Raw genomic sequence first — 19,376 nt, forward strand, 5'->3', positions numbered from 1 at the left:
TAAATTTGTTCTTCAAAAATATATATCCCTAATACATGGTATAAGTAAAGAGGTAGATTTAAATGAAAACAATCTATAGAACCCTTGTTTTTACTGAATTCCTAAAACGTCAAAATTAGTAAACACAACAGCAACAAGTGGGTTTGTTTCCAATACCATTTTTGAGCATTTTATAAAAAGCGCGAAAAATGAATGAAGTGTCAACGTTTTTCCACATAATCGAGTTGTGAATAGTATAAAATGTTTGTATCAATGCAAAGCTGACAAATTTCTTCCATACAAATGTTCTAAAATCAATTTTAAAAATCATTGAATTCGATTGTTTTTAAAATTGTTTGGCATATTATTCAAACAGCACACACACATACACAGATTGTGTATATTGTTTTGACGTTTTAGGAACAGTTGAAAGAAAAAATTTAAATTGACATAAAGCTTTGGCTAACCTTTCTTATTAAACCATGTCCCTAATATACATCGAACATAGAAATAAATACATAAAATGTCGAATGGAATTTGACACTAACACTACAACCCAGTTCAGTCAGCTGGGTATTGCTGCTACCTTTTCTTGTTCTACCATGCCGATTCTGTCGGTAACCAAAAAATGTGTTAGTCCGTGTTTAGACACACAAATTTCTCGGGAAAGTAAATTCAGTTTTAAGGCAATAGGGGGAAGGAAAGAGTATTGAGGAGATCTTTCCTCTCCGCTCTCTCCCAAAAAAACTCAATTTACTTTCCCGAGAAATTTGTGTGTCTAAACACAGACTTAGAGAATCTATAATGTATAAAGTAAATAAATTTACTGGAATGTATTTGAAACCTTCAGTGGTGGGAAGGTTTCAAATACATTCCAGTAAATTTATTTACTTTATACATTATAGAATTTGAAATGGAGACGATTTATAAATCTAAATCAGACACTGGATTGAGTTTTTCCAGGCGAGAGAAGATATCATATTGACAGATCTGAAGATTAAAATACCATTGTCAATTCTTTTACTAGAATTGCAGAATGAGTTAGACTTTGTAACACTTGAGGTTATCTAATGGGCCGATTCCGTACAGCGAGGCGAGTAATGTCGCGTCGTCTATCGTCTCTGCGACAACATTTAAAAAATGCACTACGTACAGCGATAGAAAATAATCGTCGATAACAAGTTATTTTTATTTTATTTTTATTCGTTAGTAAAAATGAACGGCGACACCTAATTTGTTGTCGCCGGAAAATGAACATTACGGCGACAAAATTTGACGTCGTCGTGCGACTTTTGCCATACGTAATGGAAAAATTGCAACTGGCAAGGCGACACGACTCGCCTCGCTGTACGGAATCGGCCCATAAATTCCAGACCCCTTTCCTTCTTATGCTTTTGCCAGCTCCTTGACTCTGTGATCATCATATAGACATAGATATTCGGGCAAGTCATTCAAAACGTAGAGCTATTTATTGCTTTGAATAATACTCAATCCCTCGTTGGAAATCATGCATAGAAACTTGTAATCAGGATATGCACTCATAATATAAATTACTTATTTATTTGTATCAGATTTTGAGATTTACAATTAAATTCTTAACAATTAACAAATATTGAAAAACAATCAATTTGCAGCTGATACTATATTTACAAATGTCTTATATTCTATAGCATATTGACTCCTAGATATATTATGATGTGGAGGCAAAAATTTATTAGCCTTTGCAGGAATAATGCTGGAATTATCTGTGTTTAAACGTTTTGGGCCTTTAACCGGCATCCACCCAGAAACAGGGCTTTTGTTTGCCAACATGACATTACGTACACCTAAATCGAGTCCACATAAAGCTAAAGTATCTTCACGATATTCATTTAAAATCAGATCGCACAAAGTAAGACCATTAGCTGCATCAACCAGTGATTCAATATCCGAAAAGTGTGGCATATAATTGGCATGTATAAAATCAACAAATTTCTTGGGTTCTGTGACAAAAGCCTGGGCTATATCTTCGGGTGGGTGGAGTAAAACATTGCCATCGGTAACTGTAAAAGCAAGAAAAATGGAATGGAAACAGCATACATTTTATTCTATGTAATACTTACATTTTGGATTAAATATTCTACCCAAAGCATGCATCATGGTCACCGACTCATCACGGCCCACAGACTTAAGAGTGGATTGGTGTTTTCTCTTTCTTGATGTCTTTTTGCCCGCATCCTGCGACGATGATTCTTGTGAACATTCCAAAGGTTTTGTTAGTAACTGAGGTGCACCTTTTAATGAAGAAAAATGTAGGTTTATAAGAGCATTTCGTACATCTCCCTGGGCAGATAGTATTATTGAATCTATCAATTCTGTTGATGGTGGCCGATACAAGTCATTGTATGGTGGTTGACGCATTAAACTACAAAAGCGCTTCATAGCTGTTTGCATTATAGTTGTGGCCACCGGATTCAAGCTGATGTGATTAACGAGAAATTTCTGTTTCAACTGATCGTTGAATATATTGTAGCTTAAATTTAGACCACGTCGTTTGGTGTCGGTTACAATGAAAACAAGTGGAGCCTTTCCATAGATGATATAATCACTACGAGTTTAAAAAGGATAAACATTGAATTGACTATTATTTAAATTTATACTCACTCAAGTATGGTCTCAAGTGCTGTTGGGTCCCTTAACAGGAAATTAGGAAAATCTTCTATAAGCAATAAACGCTTATCATTTCCAGCCATTTCCAAAAGTGATCTGTAACGTGAAGCTTTGAACAGGAAAGCCTTAAAAGTATCGACCTGTGAACTTGAAAAATTCGATTCTCCAAAAACTTGATCACCCAAGTTATAGATCACATCTTGATCGATGGGATTTGTCCATTCTTGTATTGTAAATTTCATCTCTTTGGCTAGAACTTGTACAGCAGCTGTTTTTCCACAACCCGAAGGACCAGTTAAAAGACAAAGCTGAGCCGGCTGTTTCTTCTTTTTCATAATTTCACAATGTTTCAGCCACTGTTCCAATTCCTGTAACTTTTTAGGATGAACAGCCAAATCCTCAGTCTTTTTTGGAGCGTATAAATCTATCCAATTTTCATTTTTAAGACAGATGCCATCTTGCGATGTTTTTGCATTCGGCTGCTGCTGTTTATTGTCTTCATCATCGCTATCCAAACTAACAACTGCTGTGACTTGCTGTGGTTTTTCATTTGTAGATCTACTTCGCAGGGATCTCTTTGACTTTTGTTTTTCAGCTCCGATGCTTGGACTTGACACGGAATTATTATTAGTTTCCACTGGCAACTGAGAAAATGCAGACTTGACCCATGTTTTCTAGGAATATTTATGTTTTAGTCATTTAATAGCAAACATTTACATTCCCATACCTTTCTTGTGTTCATCGCAAATGCGGGCAATTTTTGCTTCTTGTGGCGTTATCTGGAATATAAACAAACTAAAAAATTGCAATAAAAACGAAGTAAATATGAAGGCATTCACATTAACTGACATCTTTTGTTATATGTTCTGTTTTGTTCTGTTTACATGCCAATCACAAGGAAATGACAACAGTAATAAACAAATGACAAATCAGTCACAGACAGTTTCAACGAGACGAATAAATAAAATAAAAAAATTAAATAAATTTGGGCGTCGTTTCTGATAAAAGAATAAAGAAAATCTTAGATAAAAATATCGTTAATTACCGAATTTATAATTTATAAGCATTTTTATTTTTTCCGATTTTTGTCGGCTAAGGTGTGAACAGAATGAAATACGCTGCGTTTTTCACGCTCAGTTTCATGTAAAAGATTAAAGGCCAAGTACTACCTAATTCAAATGCTGCCTAATTAATTTGAATTAGGTAGTACTTGGCCTTTAAGGCCTGCGTACATAAGCTGCCTTGCCTGCTTACCTTGCTTACTTCTGATAAAAGAATAAAAAAGAAAAGGGCAACCAGTTCGAAATTTGCTCGGCCACCTTTATTCTTTTATTTTTATTATGTCAGAAATGAGGTAGAAAGCAAGGCAATAAGTCGAGGCAGCTTATGTACGCAGGCCTTAAGTCTTTTAAATGAAACTGAGCGTGGAAAAGCGGCGTATTTCATTCTGTTCACACTTTTAATGTGCCGTTTTCACGGTACGTCGCACAGTGGTCCCACTTGTATGGGAAGGTGCCACAAAAATATTTATAATCGTCAAGCAATTTTTAAGGCTACTAATCTCTAGATTCGTTTCAATATATTGTGTTTTAGTGCACATTCAATAGCTGCATTCTAGACATTGCTGCATCAACATTTTGGGGATTTTACTTCAATCTGACTGTTAATTTTGTATATATCTGCACATGGTAGAATAAAGTAAAGGTAGGCCACAGCTAACAGCTGATTACAATTTTTTTCTTTTTATGGCCTAATCTGTCAAAAGCAGGGTTGACATTTTGTACCATTTTTGACATTATGCAATCATAATGGTAGATGCATCGCTGAATTGTTCCAACAAAAAAATTCTGCTGTAACACTATATCTTAAAATTGACAACAAGGACAAATAATGTGTATTCGCGTGGCAAAATAAAATTGTTAATTTTTGGCAAAACTTACGAATGAACAATTTATCAAATATTGATATTAATTTAAATTTGTTCCAAAAGTACGGGAATGTAAAAATTAAAATTTTTGTAAAAATTCTGCTGACATTTATCAGCAAATCGGATGCCAGCAATCACGATGTCAGATTAGCCAAACTTGTCAAGTAGAAAATAAGTGAAAGACATTTTTCATTGTCATAAGTTTGGGAAGAACTTTTGCTATTTTTGGAACACTTATCCAACAAGAATATTCTGGAGCCTAGGTAAAGAAATGTTTTTACACTATATGGCACTTTTAACATATGTATAAAAAGTGAAGCTCTTAGTTCCATATGTTTTTGTAATACGGGATAGCTATGCAGGTACATCTACCATTATTATTTTACCATGCCATTTGACGTTTTAAGCCATGGCTGCAGGATGGCATTTCTCAGTGATTTTCATACCTGGCCTACCTCTACTTCATTGTACCATGTATCTGCACAAGAAAAAAATTAAGTTTTTTGCGAACTCAAAACACGAACAAAAGTTCAACCACTTCGATTTTGTATTGATATGAAGTGTGCAAAACAAAGGCAACACAAAAAAGAGAACGCAAAGTAAAAAATTATAAAGTTTTTTCTCCCGATCTTAATAGTTTTAATTTTAATATTATTCAAACACTACTTTTTGCTGCACATCACATGCACGTACATAAGTAATATTGAAGATATCTGCACATGGTAGAACAAATACAAGGTAAAGTTAATACTACAACAAATACAACTCGAACAACAACCACAAAGGAGTTTGTTTTTGTTTGTAACGTTACTGCCAGTTGTATTTGTAAACAAAACAAGGAAATGTCTATAAATTATTTGAATTTAAAAAACTTATAATTTTTCACATTTGGTTGAATATTTTGGAAAACATGAATGAAAATTCGTTACATTTTCAATTTTTATGGCTCCACATCATTCCACTAAATGCATAAATTCTCGCAGAAAGTAGAATTCTTGCAGAAAAGTTTGGGGTCGCTGGAAATTCATAGAAAAAGGAGAAGCTGTTTCAATGTTTTGCTTTAGAAATCAAAGAAGCACATGTTTATTAGGGCTTTATTTTTTTAAATTTTAACAAAATACCTCACATATTAACAAACGTTGTATCGCCTCTACAAGCGGTGATTTACTGCGTGGCTTATCGTTTGAACTTGGAGGAGGTTACATATCATTGATATGAAGAAGTCTTTCTGGGAAATGGTTTTTTTCCGAATGATATATTTTTTTTCTCAAAAAATATATGTCCCTAATGTACATCGAAATAGAAATGAATGTATAAAATGTCATATGAAATTTGACACTAACACTACAACCCACTTCAGTCAGCTGGGTATTGCTGCTACCTTTTCTTGTTCTACCATGATATCTGCAGGTATTTTGAAGTTTTTATCTACATTTTCAGTTCGAATTGGTTGTAATTTGCTATTTGGTGCTCTTAGTGGTCAAAAAACGCTTCCGACTGGTATCGTGGACAAGAAAGGAAACAAATTATTCCATTTCAGGTCAGAATATTTCATGGTAGGGGATATAATAAAGTTCGGTGTGACCGAACTTAACATTTTTTTTCATATTATTGCTTCGTTTCCGTACTTTTTAATAGTAAAACTCGTAAGAGAGAGAACTGTAAAAAATTGTTCTCACACAAAAGTTATTTGAAATAGTTCGGGAGCGGAAAAATGGAAAATACGTCAAAAAAACTGGAATAAATGTCAAAGTCGGCGTATCAGCCAATCAGACGCCGCCAACCATGTTCTGATTTTTTACACGCTCAAATTTGTCTAGTAAAAAGTTTTTAAAGAGAGAGTAGTTCAGCGCCATTTTTGTTTAAAGGGAAGTTAACATTTTACAACTTTTTTGTGTACGGGAACGGTTTTTTTCGGGTAAAATGTGTAAAAGTCGTAAAAATTCTAAAAACTTTTTAGTTCTGGAACAAAGCTAAAACTATTTCATATAACAAAAAAGACAAAGACAAAAGACTAGAAAGAAGCAAAGCAAAAACAAAATATGTGGACGGAAAACAAAAAGAAATCTACGATTCTCATTTATAATTTTACTAGGCGTTTACACAAGACAAATTGTCTTCAAATACAACTCTGATTTACTAACACATGCACATATTTGTCGGATGTCTATCAGCTGTCCATCATTTTTCACAGACAGTAGGGTTAACAAATTTTCGACATTTTTTGTAAAAATGTGTTAGATAATAATTGAAATGTGTTGGAAACAAAAGAACATGAACAAAAACAAAATATTGTTTTTTTCAAAATAGTCTGGCTTAATCCCATTGTTGTTGTTTTAATATTTTAAAACAACTATTTTATTAGTGGAAAAGATAAAAGAAAAGATAAAAAGATAAAATATTAAAACAACAACAATGGGATTAAGCCAGACTATTTTGAAAAAACAAAATTGCAAACGCTATCCCAATATAAAAAAACGCCACAATGCTTCAAATTGAAGACACTGGCACGACGTGTGTTGTTTTTGCTGTAAAGCAGACCAACCAAATTTTGGTGTGTGCATTCGTCAAAATTCGACGACACATACAAGTGGAAGAGGTTTTAATTGTTTCGCAGACACTTTCGTCGGAGTTGTATGAGGTTGCCAAGGAAAAACTACTCATTGAACTTTTTTCTTTGCTTACCTTTATACTTCGAGCTGACGATTGATGTTTGGGTATAAAAAGTTTCTTGTTGAAGAAGTTATTGAAAAATAACTTCGGTGGAGAATATCCACAAACAAGAAACAAGGGAACTGATGAGATCCAGTGGCGTGGATCGAAACTATAGTATTCCCTGCCTTACCCCTTGGCGAACAATGCCAAATCTTTTCCACTAATAAAATAGTTGTTTTAAAATATTAAAACAACAACAATGGGATTAAGCCAGACTATTTTGAAAAAACAAAATTGCAAACGCTATCCCAATAAAAAAACGCCACAATGCTTCAAATTGAAGACACTGGCACGACGTGTGTTGTTTTTGCTGTAAAGCAGACCAACAAAATTTTTGTGTGTGCATTTGTCGAAATTCGACAACACACACAAGTGGAAGAGGTTTGAATTGTTTCGCAGACACTTTCGTCGGAGTTGTATGAGGTTGCCAAGGAAAAACTTCTCATTGAACTTTTTTCTTTGCTTACCTTTATACTTCGAGCTGACGATTGATGTTTGGGTATAAAACGTTTCTTGTTGAAGAAGTTATTGAAAAATAACTTCGGTGGAGAATATCCACAAACAAGAAACAAGGGAACTGATGAGATCCAGTGGCGTGGATCGAAACTATAGTATTCCCTGCCTTACCCCTTGGCGAACAATGCCAAATCTTTTCCACTAATAAAATAGTTGTTTTAAAATATTAAAACAACAACAATGGGATTAAGCCAGACTATTTTGAAAAAACAAAATTGCAAACGCTATCCCAATAAAAAAACGCCACAATGCTTCAAATTGAAGACACTGGCACGACGTGTGTTGTTTTTGCTGTAAAGCAGACCAACAAAATTTTTGTGTGTGCATTTGTCGAAATTCGACAACACACACAAGTGGAAGAGGTTTGAATTGTTTCGCAGACACTTTCGTCGGAGTTGTATGAGGTTGCCAAGGAAAAACTTCTCATTGAACTTTTTTCTTTGCTTACCTTTATACTTCGAGCTGACGATTGATGTTTGGGTATAAAACGTTTCTTGTTGAAGAAGTTATTGAAAAATAACTTCGGTGGAGAATATCCACAAACAAGAAACAAGGGAACTGATGAGATCCAGTGGCGTGGATCGAAACTATAGTATTCCCTGCCTTACCCCTTGGCGAACAATGCCAAATCTTTTCCACTAATAAAATAGTTGTTTTAAAATATTAAAACAACAACAATGGGATTAAGCCAGACTATTTTGAAAAAACAAAATTGCAAACGCTATCCCAATAAAAAAACGCCACAATGCTTCAAGTTGTTTTAAAATATTAAAACAACAACAATGGGATTAAGCCAGACTATTTTGAAAAAACAAAATTGCAAACGCTATCCCAATAAAAAAACGCCACAATGCTTCAAATTGAAGACACTGGCACGACGTGTGTTGTTTTTGCTGTAAAGCAGACCAACCAAATTTTGGTGTGTGCATTCGTCAAAATTCGACGACACATACAAGTGGAAGAGGTTTGAATTGTTTAGCAGACACTTTCGTCGGAGTTGTATGAGGTTGCCAAGGAAAAACTTCTCATTGAACTTTTTTCTTTGCTTACCTTTATACTTCGAGCTGACGATTGATGTTTGGGTATAAAAAGTTTCTTGTTGAAGAAGTTATTGAAAAATAACTTCGGTGGAGAATATCCACAAACAAGAAACAAGGGAACTGATGAGATCCAGTGGCGTGGATCGAAACTATAGTATTCCCTGCCTTACCCCTTGGCGAACAATGCCAAATCTTTTCCACCAATAAAATAGTTGTTTTAAAATATTAAAACAACAACAATGGGATTAAGCCAGACTATTTTGAAAAAACAAAATTGCAAACGCTATCCCAATAAAAAACGCCACAATGCTTCAAATTGAAGACACTGGCACGACGTGTGTTGTTTTTGCTGTAAAGCAGACCAACCAAATTTTGGTGTGTGCATTCGTCAAAATTCGACGACACATACAAGTGGAAGAGGTTTGAATTGTTTCGCAGACACTTTCGTCGGAGTTGTATGAGGTTGCCAAGGAAAAACTTCTCATTGAACTTTTTTCTTTGCTTACCTTTATACTTCGAGCTGACGATTGATGTTTGGGTATAAAAAGTTTCTTGTTGAAGAAGTTATTGAAAAATAACTTCGGTGGAGAATATCCACAAACAAGAAACAAGGGAACTGATGAGATCCAGTGGCGTGGATCGAAACTATAGTACTCCCTGCCTTACCCCTTGGCGAACAATGCCAAATCTTTTCCACTAATAAAATAGTTGTTTTAAAATATTAAAACAACAACAAAATTGCAAACGCTATCCCAATAAAAAAACGCCACAATGCTTCAAAAACAAAATATGTGAACGGAAACCAAGAGGAAATCGATGATTTTAATTCATAATTTTACAACTGTTTTTGCAGTTGTCGGGACGCCTACATCACACAGGCAAATTTTGGGATTTTGACAATCAATACATGAAGTCAACTGTCCTGTCACTTGTAAACGTAGGGTTACAACCGTTTTTGCAGTTGCCGGGACGCCTACGTTACACAGGCAAGCTTTGGGTTTTTGACAATCAGTACATGTACTCAACTGTCCTGTCATGTGTAAACACAGGGTAAGCAGCGTGTGTATGACAGCTGTAATCGATTAGTGGTCGACGCTTATAATCGAAAAATAATCGAAGCAAACAATCGTTTTCTCAAAATCGATATTTACTTGGTGTTTCTAGAAAAAAATTAATTTCTTCCTAGGAAGAAAAGGATTGTGGTAAAAATAAAATAAGAAGAAAACTCTCAACCTTATAAAAATATTATTAAACAAACCTTTTAAAATATTAGAGTATATAATATTTTAAAACTACATCATGGGCTATGATGGTAAGTACGAAAGCAAGGGGTTATAGAAGTTAATTGATCTGTTCCAGAACTACAATAGAATTTTTTCTTTATTTGATTGCAATATTTTTTCTTTTATACAACACAGGACGCAAAAGACATCGCACACACTCCCGGTCACGCTCTCGATCGCGTTCCCGTTCTCGATCACGCTCCCGAGAACGTTTTTATCGCAAAAGCACCAAATCCCGTGATCGTGACCGTTCCCGTGATCGTTCAAGAGAACGCCGTGGTCATAAATCCTATCGCCGTAAACCATCTCTTTACTGGGATGTACCTCCACCAGGCTTTGAGCATATAACACCAATGCAATACAAGGCTATGCAAGCTTCCGGACAAATACCACCAAATACCGTTCCCGAAGTACCGCAGGCTGCAGTTCCCGTTGTGGGTTCAACAATTGCTCGTCAGGCTCGGCGTTTATATGTTGGCAATATACCATTTGGTGTCACTGAAGATGAAATGATGGAATTCTTCAATCAACAAATGCATTTGGTGGGATTAGCTCAAGCCGAGGGAAATCCTGTATTGGCTTGTCAAATTAACTTAGATAAGAATTTTGCTTTCCTTGAATTTCGTTCGATTGATGAAACCAGTCAAGCAATGGCTTTCGATGGTATCAATTTCAAGGGTCAAGTTTTGAAGATACGGCGTCCACACGATTATCAGCCGCTGCCTGGAACAACAGATACAAAAATTCTACCAACAATTGCTAGTATGTATAAATGTTACTTGTTGAAAGAAGAAAGAAAACTAAAATATATTTTTTGTTTTTATTTACAGCAAAAGTTGTGACCATTTCAACAGTTGTACCGGATTCACCACATAAAATATTTATTGGTGGTTTACCCAATTATTTAGGTGATGAACAGGTAAGTGTTATATAGCAAGAAAAGCAATCAATGTATTCTTTTTGAATGGAATTTGTATGGAATTTTTTGTTGTATTAATTTTCAGTTAGATTCCTGCTTGCCGATTTTTAAGAATATGAAGTCTGGTTTGGCAAGTTTGTTGCTACTATTTTTCAAATTTTCTATAATTGAAGCAATGCTTTTAAACCGATTGGATTGTGTTTACAGTCCTTTGATTTGGAGATCGGTTAGTTCTGTTGCATTGACAGTCGTAATAGCCTGTAATGATTATTAAAATTTTGTTTTCTATGCGGTGTAATATTCTCCATTAAAACTTATAATTGCGCCAATGAATTACCCAGCTCGCGTTTTAATTGCATGTGTAAATATGTAATTACAGTCGAACTTCCCTAAAATGTTCCTGCTGGGATTGAAAAATTACTATCTTATAGAGAACATTTGTTCGCTATTGAGAAAATCAACTTCATTCGTCGTTAGTTATACATTTTAAATGACACGATTGTTTAATTAGTGTTGACAGAGTTTCCAAAGATGTAATTCGAGAATTATTCACACAATTAGTCAAGACATTTTATGAATTCGAATAGGTATTTTATAATTTGGTCTGTTCCATAACTGCAAGAATCTACTAAATTTACTATTTTTTTCTGATAACATAAAGGAAAAAAATGTTATCGTAGGAAAAATTTTAGCTCCTTGCAGACCAATTGATATAAAGTATGTCGAAAGAAAATGATTGAGAACGAAAAGCACCTAAACTTTGCTTTTCATGGTAATATTGACTTTGTTTTTGATTCGAAACAACTACAAAATTTGAAAATCATACACGAGTTAAGTAGTTTTTCTTTCGTTTTCATTTTCTTTTGACATAGTGAAACAGGCTGCTAGATAGTGTTAGGATTGATGTAGCGTTTAGGATATCCTATGGAGAAACAGGTAAGAGTTTATTTCTTTTGTTTAAACATGATGGTTGCCAAGTAAGCATTTCAATCTGGCCTGTAAAGATGATTCCATGATGCGGATAAAATGATACAATGACATATTAATATGATGTTACTCAGGAGTATTCATTCCAAGTAACATCAGCAGTTAAACTCGATGTTTGTGTTATTAACTCTCCCAACGTCATTTTGAATTCCAATTCTATTTATTTAATTGCCAAGTGTGAATCGTGATAAAGAATTACAAGCCTAGCATTCGCAGGTTTTTCGCCAGAGAATTGCAGTATTCTCCTATTTATAATTTGACAAGAGTTGTTTGCATTACAGAGCGCTAAGATAATGACCCTTTGTAAATCATGGATATTTGCTAATTCTGATCAATATTCAAAAGTGCTAACTCAGACAATGTATAGTCCAGTCAGGCCTGTTCCCATTTTTCGGTTCTAAAATCCGTCCGTTTCAAGCTGTTCACTTTAGCGATTCTGGAGGTTGTTTTCAAGGCCAAGCCTTTTCGCATAATTTCTTCATATCTGATATAATGGGGTGATGTTTTCAGCAAGAACAAACTAAAGATAAAACATTTCCTTTCCATCGTACCATATATACTTTTCAGCAATGTGTCTTCTCATTTTCAGCAACATTTTTTTCAGCTAAGAATGTCTTCTTTCCAGCAAAACCTCTAACCTCATTTCAGGAGACTTCTTTTCAGCAAATGCGTATTTACCTTTTCAGCAAACAAAATGTCTCTTTTTCAGGGTAATACTCTACTTTTCAGCCAAACTTATTACTTTTCAGACAAATGTTACTTTTCAGAAAAAATTACCATTACCCAAAAGATTTTTTCTGCTTATATTTTTTGTACAACATTTACTGATGCGTTTTTTATTCGTTTATATAATTGTAGATTAGTATGTGCAACTCAGCAACGAATGTGACAACCTTTGTCTGTAAACAAAAAATCTGTATTTCTTACAAAAAAATGTTTTATATTGTATAAACAAAATAAACAAAACAAAAGAAAAAACACTTTACAGTCATAAACACAATGGTCCAATTTCATTGTTATACTCTCCTTCCTCTAAAGAAAATATTTTCATCAAAAGGCAAGTTGTGTTTATATAAAAATGTATAAACAAAAAATAGCCCCTCTGGGCAACTACATTCAATAACAAACTAATGTTTATAATGCTTAATAACAAATTCTCCACAAAAAAACTAATGCATTGTTTTAATATTTTTGCTTACTTTTCTTTTTTGCTCTAGGTTAAGGAGCTACTCTTATCGTTTGGCCAATTAAGAGCCTTTAATTTGGTCAAGGATGCTTCAACTGGCTTAAGCAAAGGTTATGCCTTTTGTGAATATGTGGATCTAAGCATAACAGATCAGGTAATATGTCATATGGGTAAAAATATTTATTCAGTATCCATTTTCATATGTATTTCTTTATATTTTTGTAGGCAATTGCCGGTTTGAATGGCATGCAGCTGGGTGAAAAGAAATTAATTGTTCAAAGGGCCAGTGTTGGCGCCAAGAATGCACAGAATAATACAACTGCTACTGCTGCACCGGTTACAATACAGGTAAAACGTTAATGCATCTATAGTTGTTCTTAGAAACAAAGGTCGTTTCAGAATAATTTAAAAGAATAACGTAATTTATAATTAGACTCTTATATACGACTGTAGATACGTACATACGAAAACATATGGTTAATATTTCGTAAGGTAGCAGCCACCGTGGTCAAATACCCTCGGCTGTGGCAAATACCCTCAATCTAAAGTAGGCGACATTTCCTGAGCATTTAAGCAATAAAAAACTTATCGGAACAAATTGAATACACTACCAGCTGACGGAAAAAAATCTGAAATTTTTTTTTAAATTGTAAGTTTTTTCTAAGCAGCCGACCTTCGGCCGGGGATTTAAGACTTTCTCCTATGGACATGAGCCAATTTAGGGCACGAAAACAACATTTATTTTTATTTAAATTTTTTTCTTACTTTAACAAGGGAATTTTCGGAACTTATGAAGCCGATATCTCGGGAAGTATGGACTTCCCCAAAAAACTTTATATTTTTGTAATCAGGACGTAAATATCTACCTGTGGTGAATATTTCAGATTTTTCCGCCAGCTGGTAGTGTATTCAATTTATGCCAACTTATCTACAATTGGTGTTGTAAGACAAGCCGCACTATGTCGCGAGTTCATATAAACGGTGGCCAAAAATATGAGTTAGCGTAGGTGGATTGGTACAAGTACTTATTGTTGGTTGACCATGTCGAGTGCAATATTGAGAAGGTCGGTCCATGTTTTGGTATAGCCCCCATATAACCACACTTTTCAATTTTGCATATTTTGAATGTTTTAGCTAAATGTATCGACCAAATTTTGCTGAATTTTGAGTTGCAGGGTTCTCAGTGGACAAAATAACTTTCCCAACAAAAATTATGGACGTAGTTCCACGTTTTGATATAGACCCCATAAAACGGTATCTAACGATTTTCTCTATTTTGAAGATTTTACCTAAGTTTCTCGACCAAATTGGCTGAATTTTTACATTGAGAGTTCCCAGTGGACAAAAAACTTTTCTGATACAAATTACAGTCGAAATCGCTTATAACGTCGTCATTTATAACGTCATATCGGTTATAACGACGATATCCAAAAGTCCCAAATCTCTGGGACCCTTTATAGCCTTATCGCTCATAACGACATATCGGTTATAGCGACAAATTCCGTCGCTCCCTTGACCGACGTTATAAGCGATTTCGACTGTATTAGAACGGTGCCGCCTGAATTTCGGATTCAGATATTCGACCAGTAGGTATATGGCGAGTGGCTACAGAATTGATCATATATAAGAACGTTGGCCAGATGTCTGAATGATTAGGGAACTCTCTGCAACTAGGCCAATTAGCTTTCCTATGATTGATGAAAGTGCTGAAGGAGACAATTATGGGAGATTCTGATCCAACATAAACGACTGGTTGCCAGGTGATGCTATTTGTCAGACCAGGCCGGCTTCCCACTGCAAAATAATTGCACCCAAAAAACTTACCAGCTCCACACCACTTTTTATTCGCGAGTAAATCTGAGCTCCGCATAGAACCCAACATCGTGACTGTTGCTTGTTATCATTGTCACCCATCATCCATTTATGAGAAACGACTTTACTCTATACCCTATATCCACCAATATAAAAAGTAAACATTTAATTAATTTATAACTAAACATTTTTTTTATTCTTTTTTAGGTTCCCGGTTTATCGAATTTCATTTCATCTGGACCACCCACGGAAGTGTTGTGTCTGCTTAATATGGTCACACCTGATGAGCTGCGTGACGAAGAAGAATATGAAGATATTTTAGAGGATATTAAAGAAGAATGCAATAAATATGGTGTTGTGCGTAGTGTTGAGATACCACGACCCATTGATGGTGTAGATGTTCCCGGATTGGGAAAAGTTTTTGTCGAATTCAATTCGGTAATGGATTGTCAAAAGGCCCAGCAAGCATTGACGGGTCGTAAATTTAGTGATCGTGTCGTAGTTACATCATACTTTGATCCAGATAAATATCATCGTCGTGAATTTTAAGTTAAATTTCTCTTTCATTTCTTCCGTTTCTTCAATTTAGTCCATATTCATCCCGTCGTAGTTTTTAAGTTACATATTCACGATTTATGCAAAGACGCATATTTAAGTTTGTACAAATAACATTTATCATTTAGAAATAAAATCAATGAAAACAACAAAAAAATAAATGGGAAATTTTCTTGGCAGAAAATTGCTATTTTTGGGGGTTATTCGATTTTGGCTGACGTCCGTATTGTCAGTTGCTTTGTATTCGTGCATGAAACTGACAATACGGAAGTCGACCATTCATAGCGATCATGAATACTCACGTAGGGAGCTTCTCACGAGTGAGTTGCATCCGAAAAATGCTGGCCAACTTCAACTCCGCTTCCAAATTAGTCCAAACTCGATTGAGGCATTCCTTTTTCAACATTTATGATAGCTACTTTTCTCACGAACGTGAGTTTTGTTCTCCCTTATGATGTTTATAATAAGGGAGGAGGCGAGAGTGAGAAATCTCACGGTGAGATGATGTTTATGATTGGGCTGATTACCTTGAAGTCATTGAGGTATGCAATGGAAACCATTTCGACTAAATTTTATTTAATTAAAAAAAAAGTTTTCCTTCACATAAATTAAACTTGAAAAAGTATTTAAAATTTTTATTGTTAATATTTTTACCCCCATTATTATAAGTCTTCTTTGGTTACATTTTGGTTTTACCGAGCAGATTTATAGCGTTCGGGTTCACCTAAAGTTATAAGTAATGATTGAATTTCAAAGAGGAGCATCTTTGCATTAACATTCGATGTAAATGTTATATTTTAATGCCTCCAAATTGGTTTATTTTGCGTTTTCAAATCCATCAGATAGTAAAAGAACACATATAATAATGGCCCTTAGTGTTTTTTCATTTAATAATAATTAAACAATTTTTCATTAAAATAACCGGGTATCTTATATTCATTCAATTGCCTCTGCCACATTTCAGATTCTTGTCCAGGTGGAAAATATTCTTCTGGTACTGCTGCTGCTGTCTTCAAAGCTCTTTTAGCTGCATAGAATCCCAAAGCTATGGATTGTGTAACAGTATATTCCTTTAATAGTCCCGAAATAAAACCACCAGCAAAGTTATCTCCGACCCCGGAAACACTAACAACATCTTCTACAACATACGGTGTTGGGAAAAATATTATTTTTTTTTGAATTTCCGCACGTTCAGTTGGATCGAAAATATATTTTTGATTGCGAAACAAGGACTGTCTATATGGATCAACGGATGCATTCAAAGATAATACAATACCATTTGGTCCCAATGTAACCACAACACAATCAAACATATGAGAAATGGCTTTTAGCATACTTTTAACGGATTCTAAAGTTTCTTCAATATTATTCAAATCCACAGTATTGAATTTATAATATTGCTCCCACTCAGATTTAACGATATCTTGCAGCTCGGCATAATTGGGAGTTGTAAGGCGTATGGTATTTGTAAATAGTGGTATAAAATTATAGAAGGCCTTGCCTGATACTTTCAAATCTGCAGGTTCATAAAATACTGGGACTTTTTGTGAATGAGCATTAGCTAAAATCCATCGTATATGAGCAACTGGGGTGTTGGCATCGATTATGATAACTGATGCTTGGTGGAAACGCATTCTCCCAATTTCCCAGTCGGATGGGTCAATATTTCCTTCGTCATTTACTATAAGTTTGCAATCACCTTTTTTATCAACAATTACGGTCGAAGAAGGTGTTCGACAACTTGGTTGAAATTTGTATATACAGCTTTCCAAGAGATCGGGCGTAAGTTGGTATAAAATTTCTCCGATCGTGTCATTACCAATTAACGAGAAAAAATTTACCTCACCATATAATTTATATATAACTTCGGCAAGATTTCTTCCAACTCCACCAGGGTATTGTGTCGATTTGGCACGGCACATGGCACCATCTATTGCCATCGGTATATCCTCTGTCACAGATATTATTATATTCAATGTGGAAACTCCAATAACTATGGGTAATTTCTTCTCCTCCACTTTGTTGTCGGCGTTTGCCATTGTTATTATTTATGCGAGGGCTGTTATTGTTATTATCAAAACAACAGTTTCGACAACAATGAGTAATCAACAACTGATCGATAGAAAAATTCTCGCGAAACTTATCTTATTTTTTTGGATTTAACGCTTATTGAGTACATATATTGTTATTTGATAGAGGAGAGATAAAGGAGGATATTTACCCAGTAAGCAAGTGGGGTATGTATTACATTTGGAATGATAGAAAAAGGTTTTTTCTGTTACTTAGGCAGCCATCAGACCATCTGCTTTTTCACACGTATGTTGTCACTTTGGATATACTAGTATATAGAACAGCTGATGTCATACATGTGAAAAAGCAGATGATCTGATGATGGCCTTAGGACTCAAAAACCGTTGAACAGATTCTCCTGGTTGTGCCCGCTTGATGGGTCTTCTCTAAGAAGATTCTTTCCCAGCTAAAATTTGGATCCGGTAGTCATTACGTAACCCTTTACAAAGTAATGTAAACAAGCTTCTTTTCGCATTACAAGTAATCTGAAAAGTAATGGGTTACTTCTTAAAAATTTTACAAGGTAAACCTACTTACTTTATTCCTCACTAAGTAATGACGACGGTGGCACAGCGAGTGTGTGTCCGACTATAAATCCTACCGTTGTGTGTTCAACGCTCAACGTCGGCACGCGAGTTTTTTTAATTAAAAAATAACAGTTCGTGGTGCACATGTGCACTGCACATTTAAGTTCTTAAGCAACCCTTAATATTCGTGTGTGTGGCATAGTGTGTAGTGTCCTTGGCTAGAAATCAGAGGGTTCGTGGGTTCAATTCGGGCAGACAGCGAAATAAAATAAAAGTAAGAAGTGCGATGAAATTAAAAACAAATTCTCTACATCAACTGTTCTAAAAATAGATTTTTTTTACCTTACTTTTCAACTTCTAGTGGCCACATAATAACTAGTTATTCTAGTGGTCATAAAAAAATACAAACTAAGTGCGTCATGCCCTCGTAAAAATAATAGGGAAGAAAGGGGGTTTGAGAGTAGTTACGGCTGCCAAAAATCCCTTACGAAACCCATGATTTTGGGAGGACTTTTTTACTGGGTTTGGTCTTCTATAACACTGTACAACAAAATTGAACTTTTTTTAAAATTACAAGAAACCCCGCACAGATTATAAAAGAGGACAAAAAAAGAAGACACGTGTATCGGCATTTTGAAAGTTTACGTCGAGAAGTAACCTAAATAGGCGTGGCAAATTCCGCCCATTTCTAAAGGTTTTGAAATATTCGGCATCAGATTTCTTGGAATCTTTGCATTTTAGGTATAAAGTGTCTTTAACAATATTACTGACAACGATGTGAGGTATCTTTTTATGAAAAAATTAACCCTCATGCGAGTCAATAAAGCGGTCTTTTTGGTCCATTTTTTTCAAAAACGTTTAAATACTCCTTTAAAATGAGATCGTATCAGATCAACATATTCTACAAAATTATTTATCATAAAATTTTACTATAGGTCCCCGAATACACCAAAACTCTAAATCGTACCTAAACGCCAGGAATCTGCCAAAAGTAAAATCACGTTTTAGGTTTAATGTTTTACTTTATCTGAGTTTATTAAGTTTTGTCCCACAAAACTTCATTCTAGATAGAAGACGTCAAAGACAAAAATATTCTCCATCAAATTTCAATATAAGTCGCAAAATAAATGAAATATGTATTTACAATATATATCAAGAAAATAAATACATCAAATTTGCCAACAAAACACCCAAATATTTCTTGAATAAAT

General features: G+C 34.7%; 3 protein-coding genes across 3 annotated transcripts; 1 reads left to right on the plus strand and 2 right to left on the minus strand.

Annotated features, from left to right (window-relative positions):
* Positions 1-1,512: 1,512 nt before the first annotated feature.
* Rad17 (Rad17 checkpoint clamp loader component) lies at positions 1,513-3,504 on the minus strand. The gene is made up of 4 exons (XM_073972632.1): positions 3,356-3,504; positions 2,623-3,302; positions 2,082-2,566; positions 1,513-2,021 (listed from the first exon to the last, which is right to left on the minus strand). The coding sequence occupies exons 1-4, from the start codon at positions 3,368-3,370 to the stop codon at positions 1,603-1,605; spliced, it is 1,599 nt and encodes a 532-aa protein (XP_073828733.1). The 5' UTR covers positions 3,371-3,504; the 3' UTR covers positions 1,513-1,602.
* Positions 3,505-9,910: 6,406 nt separating this feature from the next.
* LOC141398667 (splicing factor U2AF 50 kDa subunit-like) lies at positions 9,911-15,729 on the plus strand. Its single transcript, XM_073976193.1, has 6 exons — positions 9,911-10,138; positions 10,245-10,871; positions 10,940-11,028; positions 13,233-13,355; positions 13,427-13,549; positions 15,221-15,729. Exons 1-6 carry the CDS (start codon positions 10,126-10,128, stop codon positions 15,560-15,562), a joined length of 1,317 nt encoding a protein of 438 aa, XP_073832294.1. The 5' UTR covers positions 9,911-10,125; the 3' UTR covers positions 15,563-15,729.
* A 531-nt stretch (positions 15,730-16,260) lies between these two features.
* LOC141398397 (uncharacterized) lies at positions 16,261-17,607 on the minus strand. Its single transcript, XM_073975683.1, has 2 exons — positions 16,491-17,607; positions 16,261-16,292 (listed from the first exon to the last, which is right to left on the minus strand). The coding sequence occupies exons 1-2, from the start codon at positions 17,605-17,607 to the stop codon at positions 16,261-16,263; spliced, it is 1,149 nt and encodes a 382-aa protein (XP_073831784.1).
* Between the last annotated feature and the right edge of the window lie 1,769 nt (positions 17,608-19,376).

Source organism: Musca autumnalis, unplaced genomic scaffold, assembly GCF_047663935.1.
Source record: "Musca autumnalis isolate F117 unplaced genomic scaffold, ASM4766393v1 scaffold_3, whole genome shotgun sequence".
NCBI lineage: Eukaryota > Metazoa > Arthropoda > Insecta > Diptera > Muscidae > Musca > Musca autumnalis.

What these genes read in the sequence shown, in the direction of transcription:
- Rad17 (XM_073972632.1), bottom strand. An exon ending in GCACTTGAGACCATACTTGA is followed by an intron (nt 2,567 to 2,622) that starts GTGAGTATAAAT and finishes TTAAACTCGTAG; the next exon opens with TGATTATATCATCTATGGAA. An exon ending in TAGAATATTTAATCCAAAAT is followed by an intron (nt 2,022 to 2,081) that starts GTAAGTATTACA and finishes TTGCTTTTACAG; the next exon opens with TTACCGATGGCAATGTTTTA.
- LOC141398667 (XM_073976193.1), top strand. An exon ending in AATTCTACCAACAATTGCTA is followed by an intron (nt 10,872 to 10,939) that starts GTATGTATAAAT and finishes TTTTATTTACAG; the next exon opens with CAAAAGTTGTGACCATTTCA. An exon ending in ATCTAAGCATAACAGATCAG is followed by an intron (nt 13,356 to 13,426) that starts GTAATATGTCAT and finishes ATATTTTTGTAG; the next exon opens with GCAATTGCCGGTTTGAATGG.
- LOC141398397 (XM_073975683.1), bottom strand. Translation starts at nt 17,607, where the DNA reads ATGGCAAACGCCGACAACAAAGTGGAGGAGAAGAAATTACCCATAGTT. An exon ending in GAATGAATATAAGATACCCG is followed by an intron (nt 16,293 to 16,490) that starts GTTATTTTAATG and finishes TTATAACTTTAG; the next exon opens with GTGAACCCGAACGCTATAAA.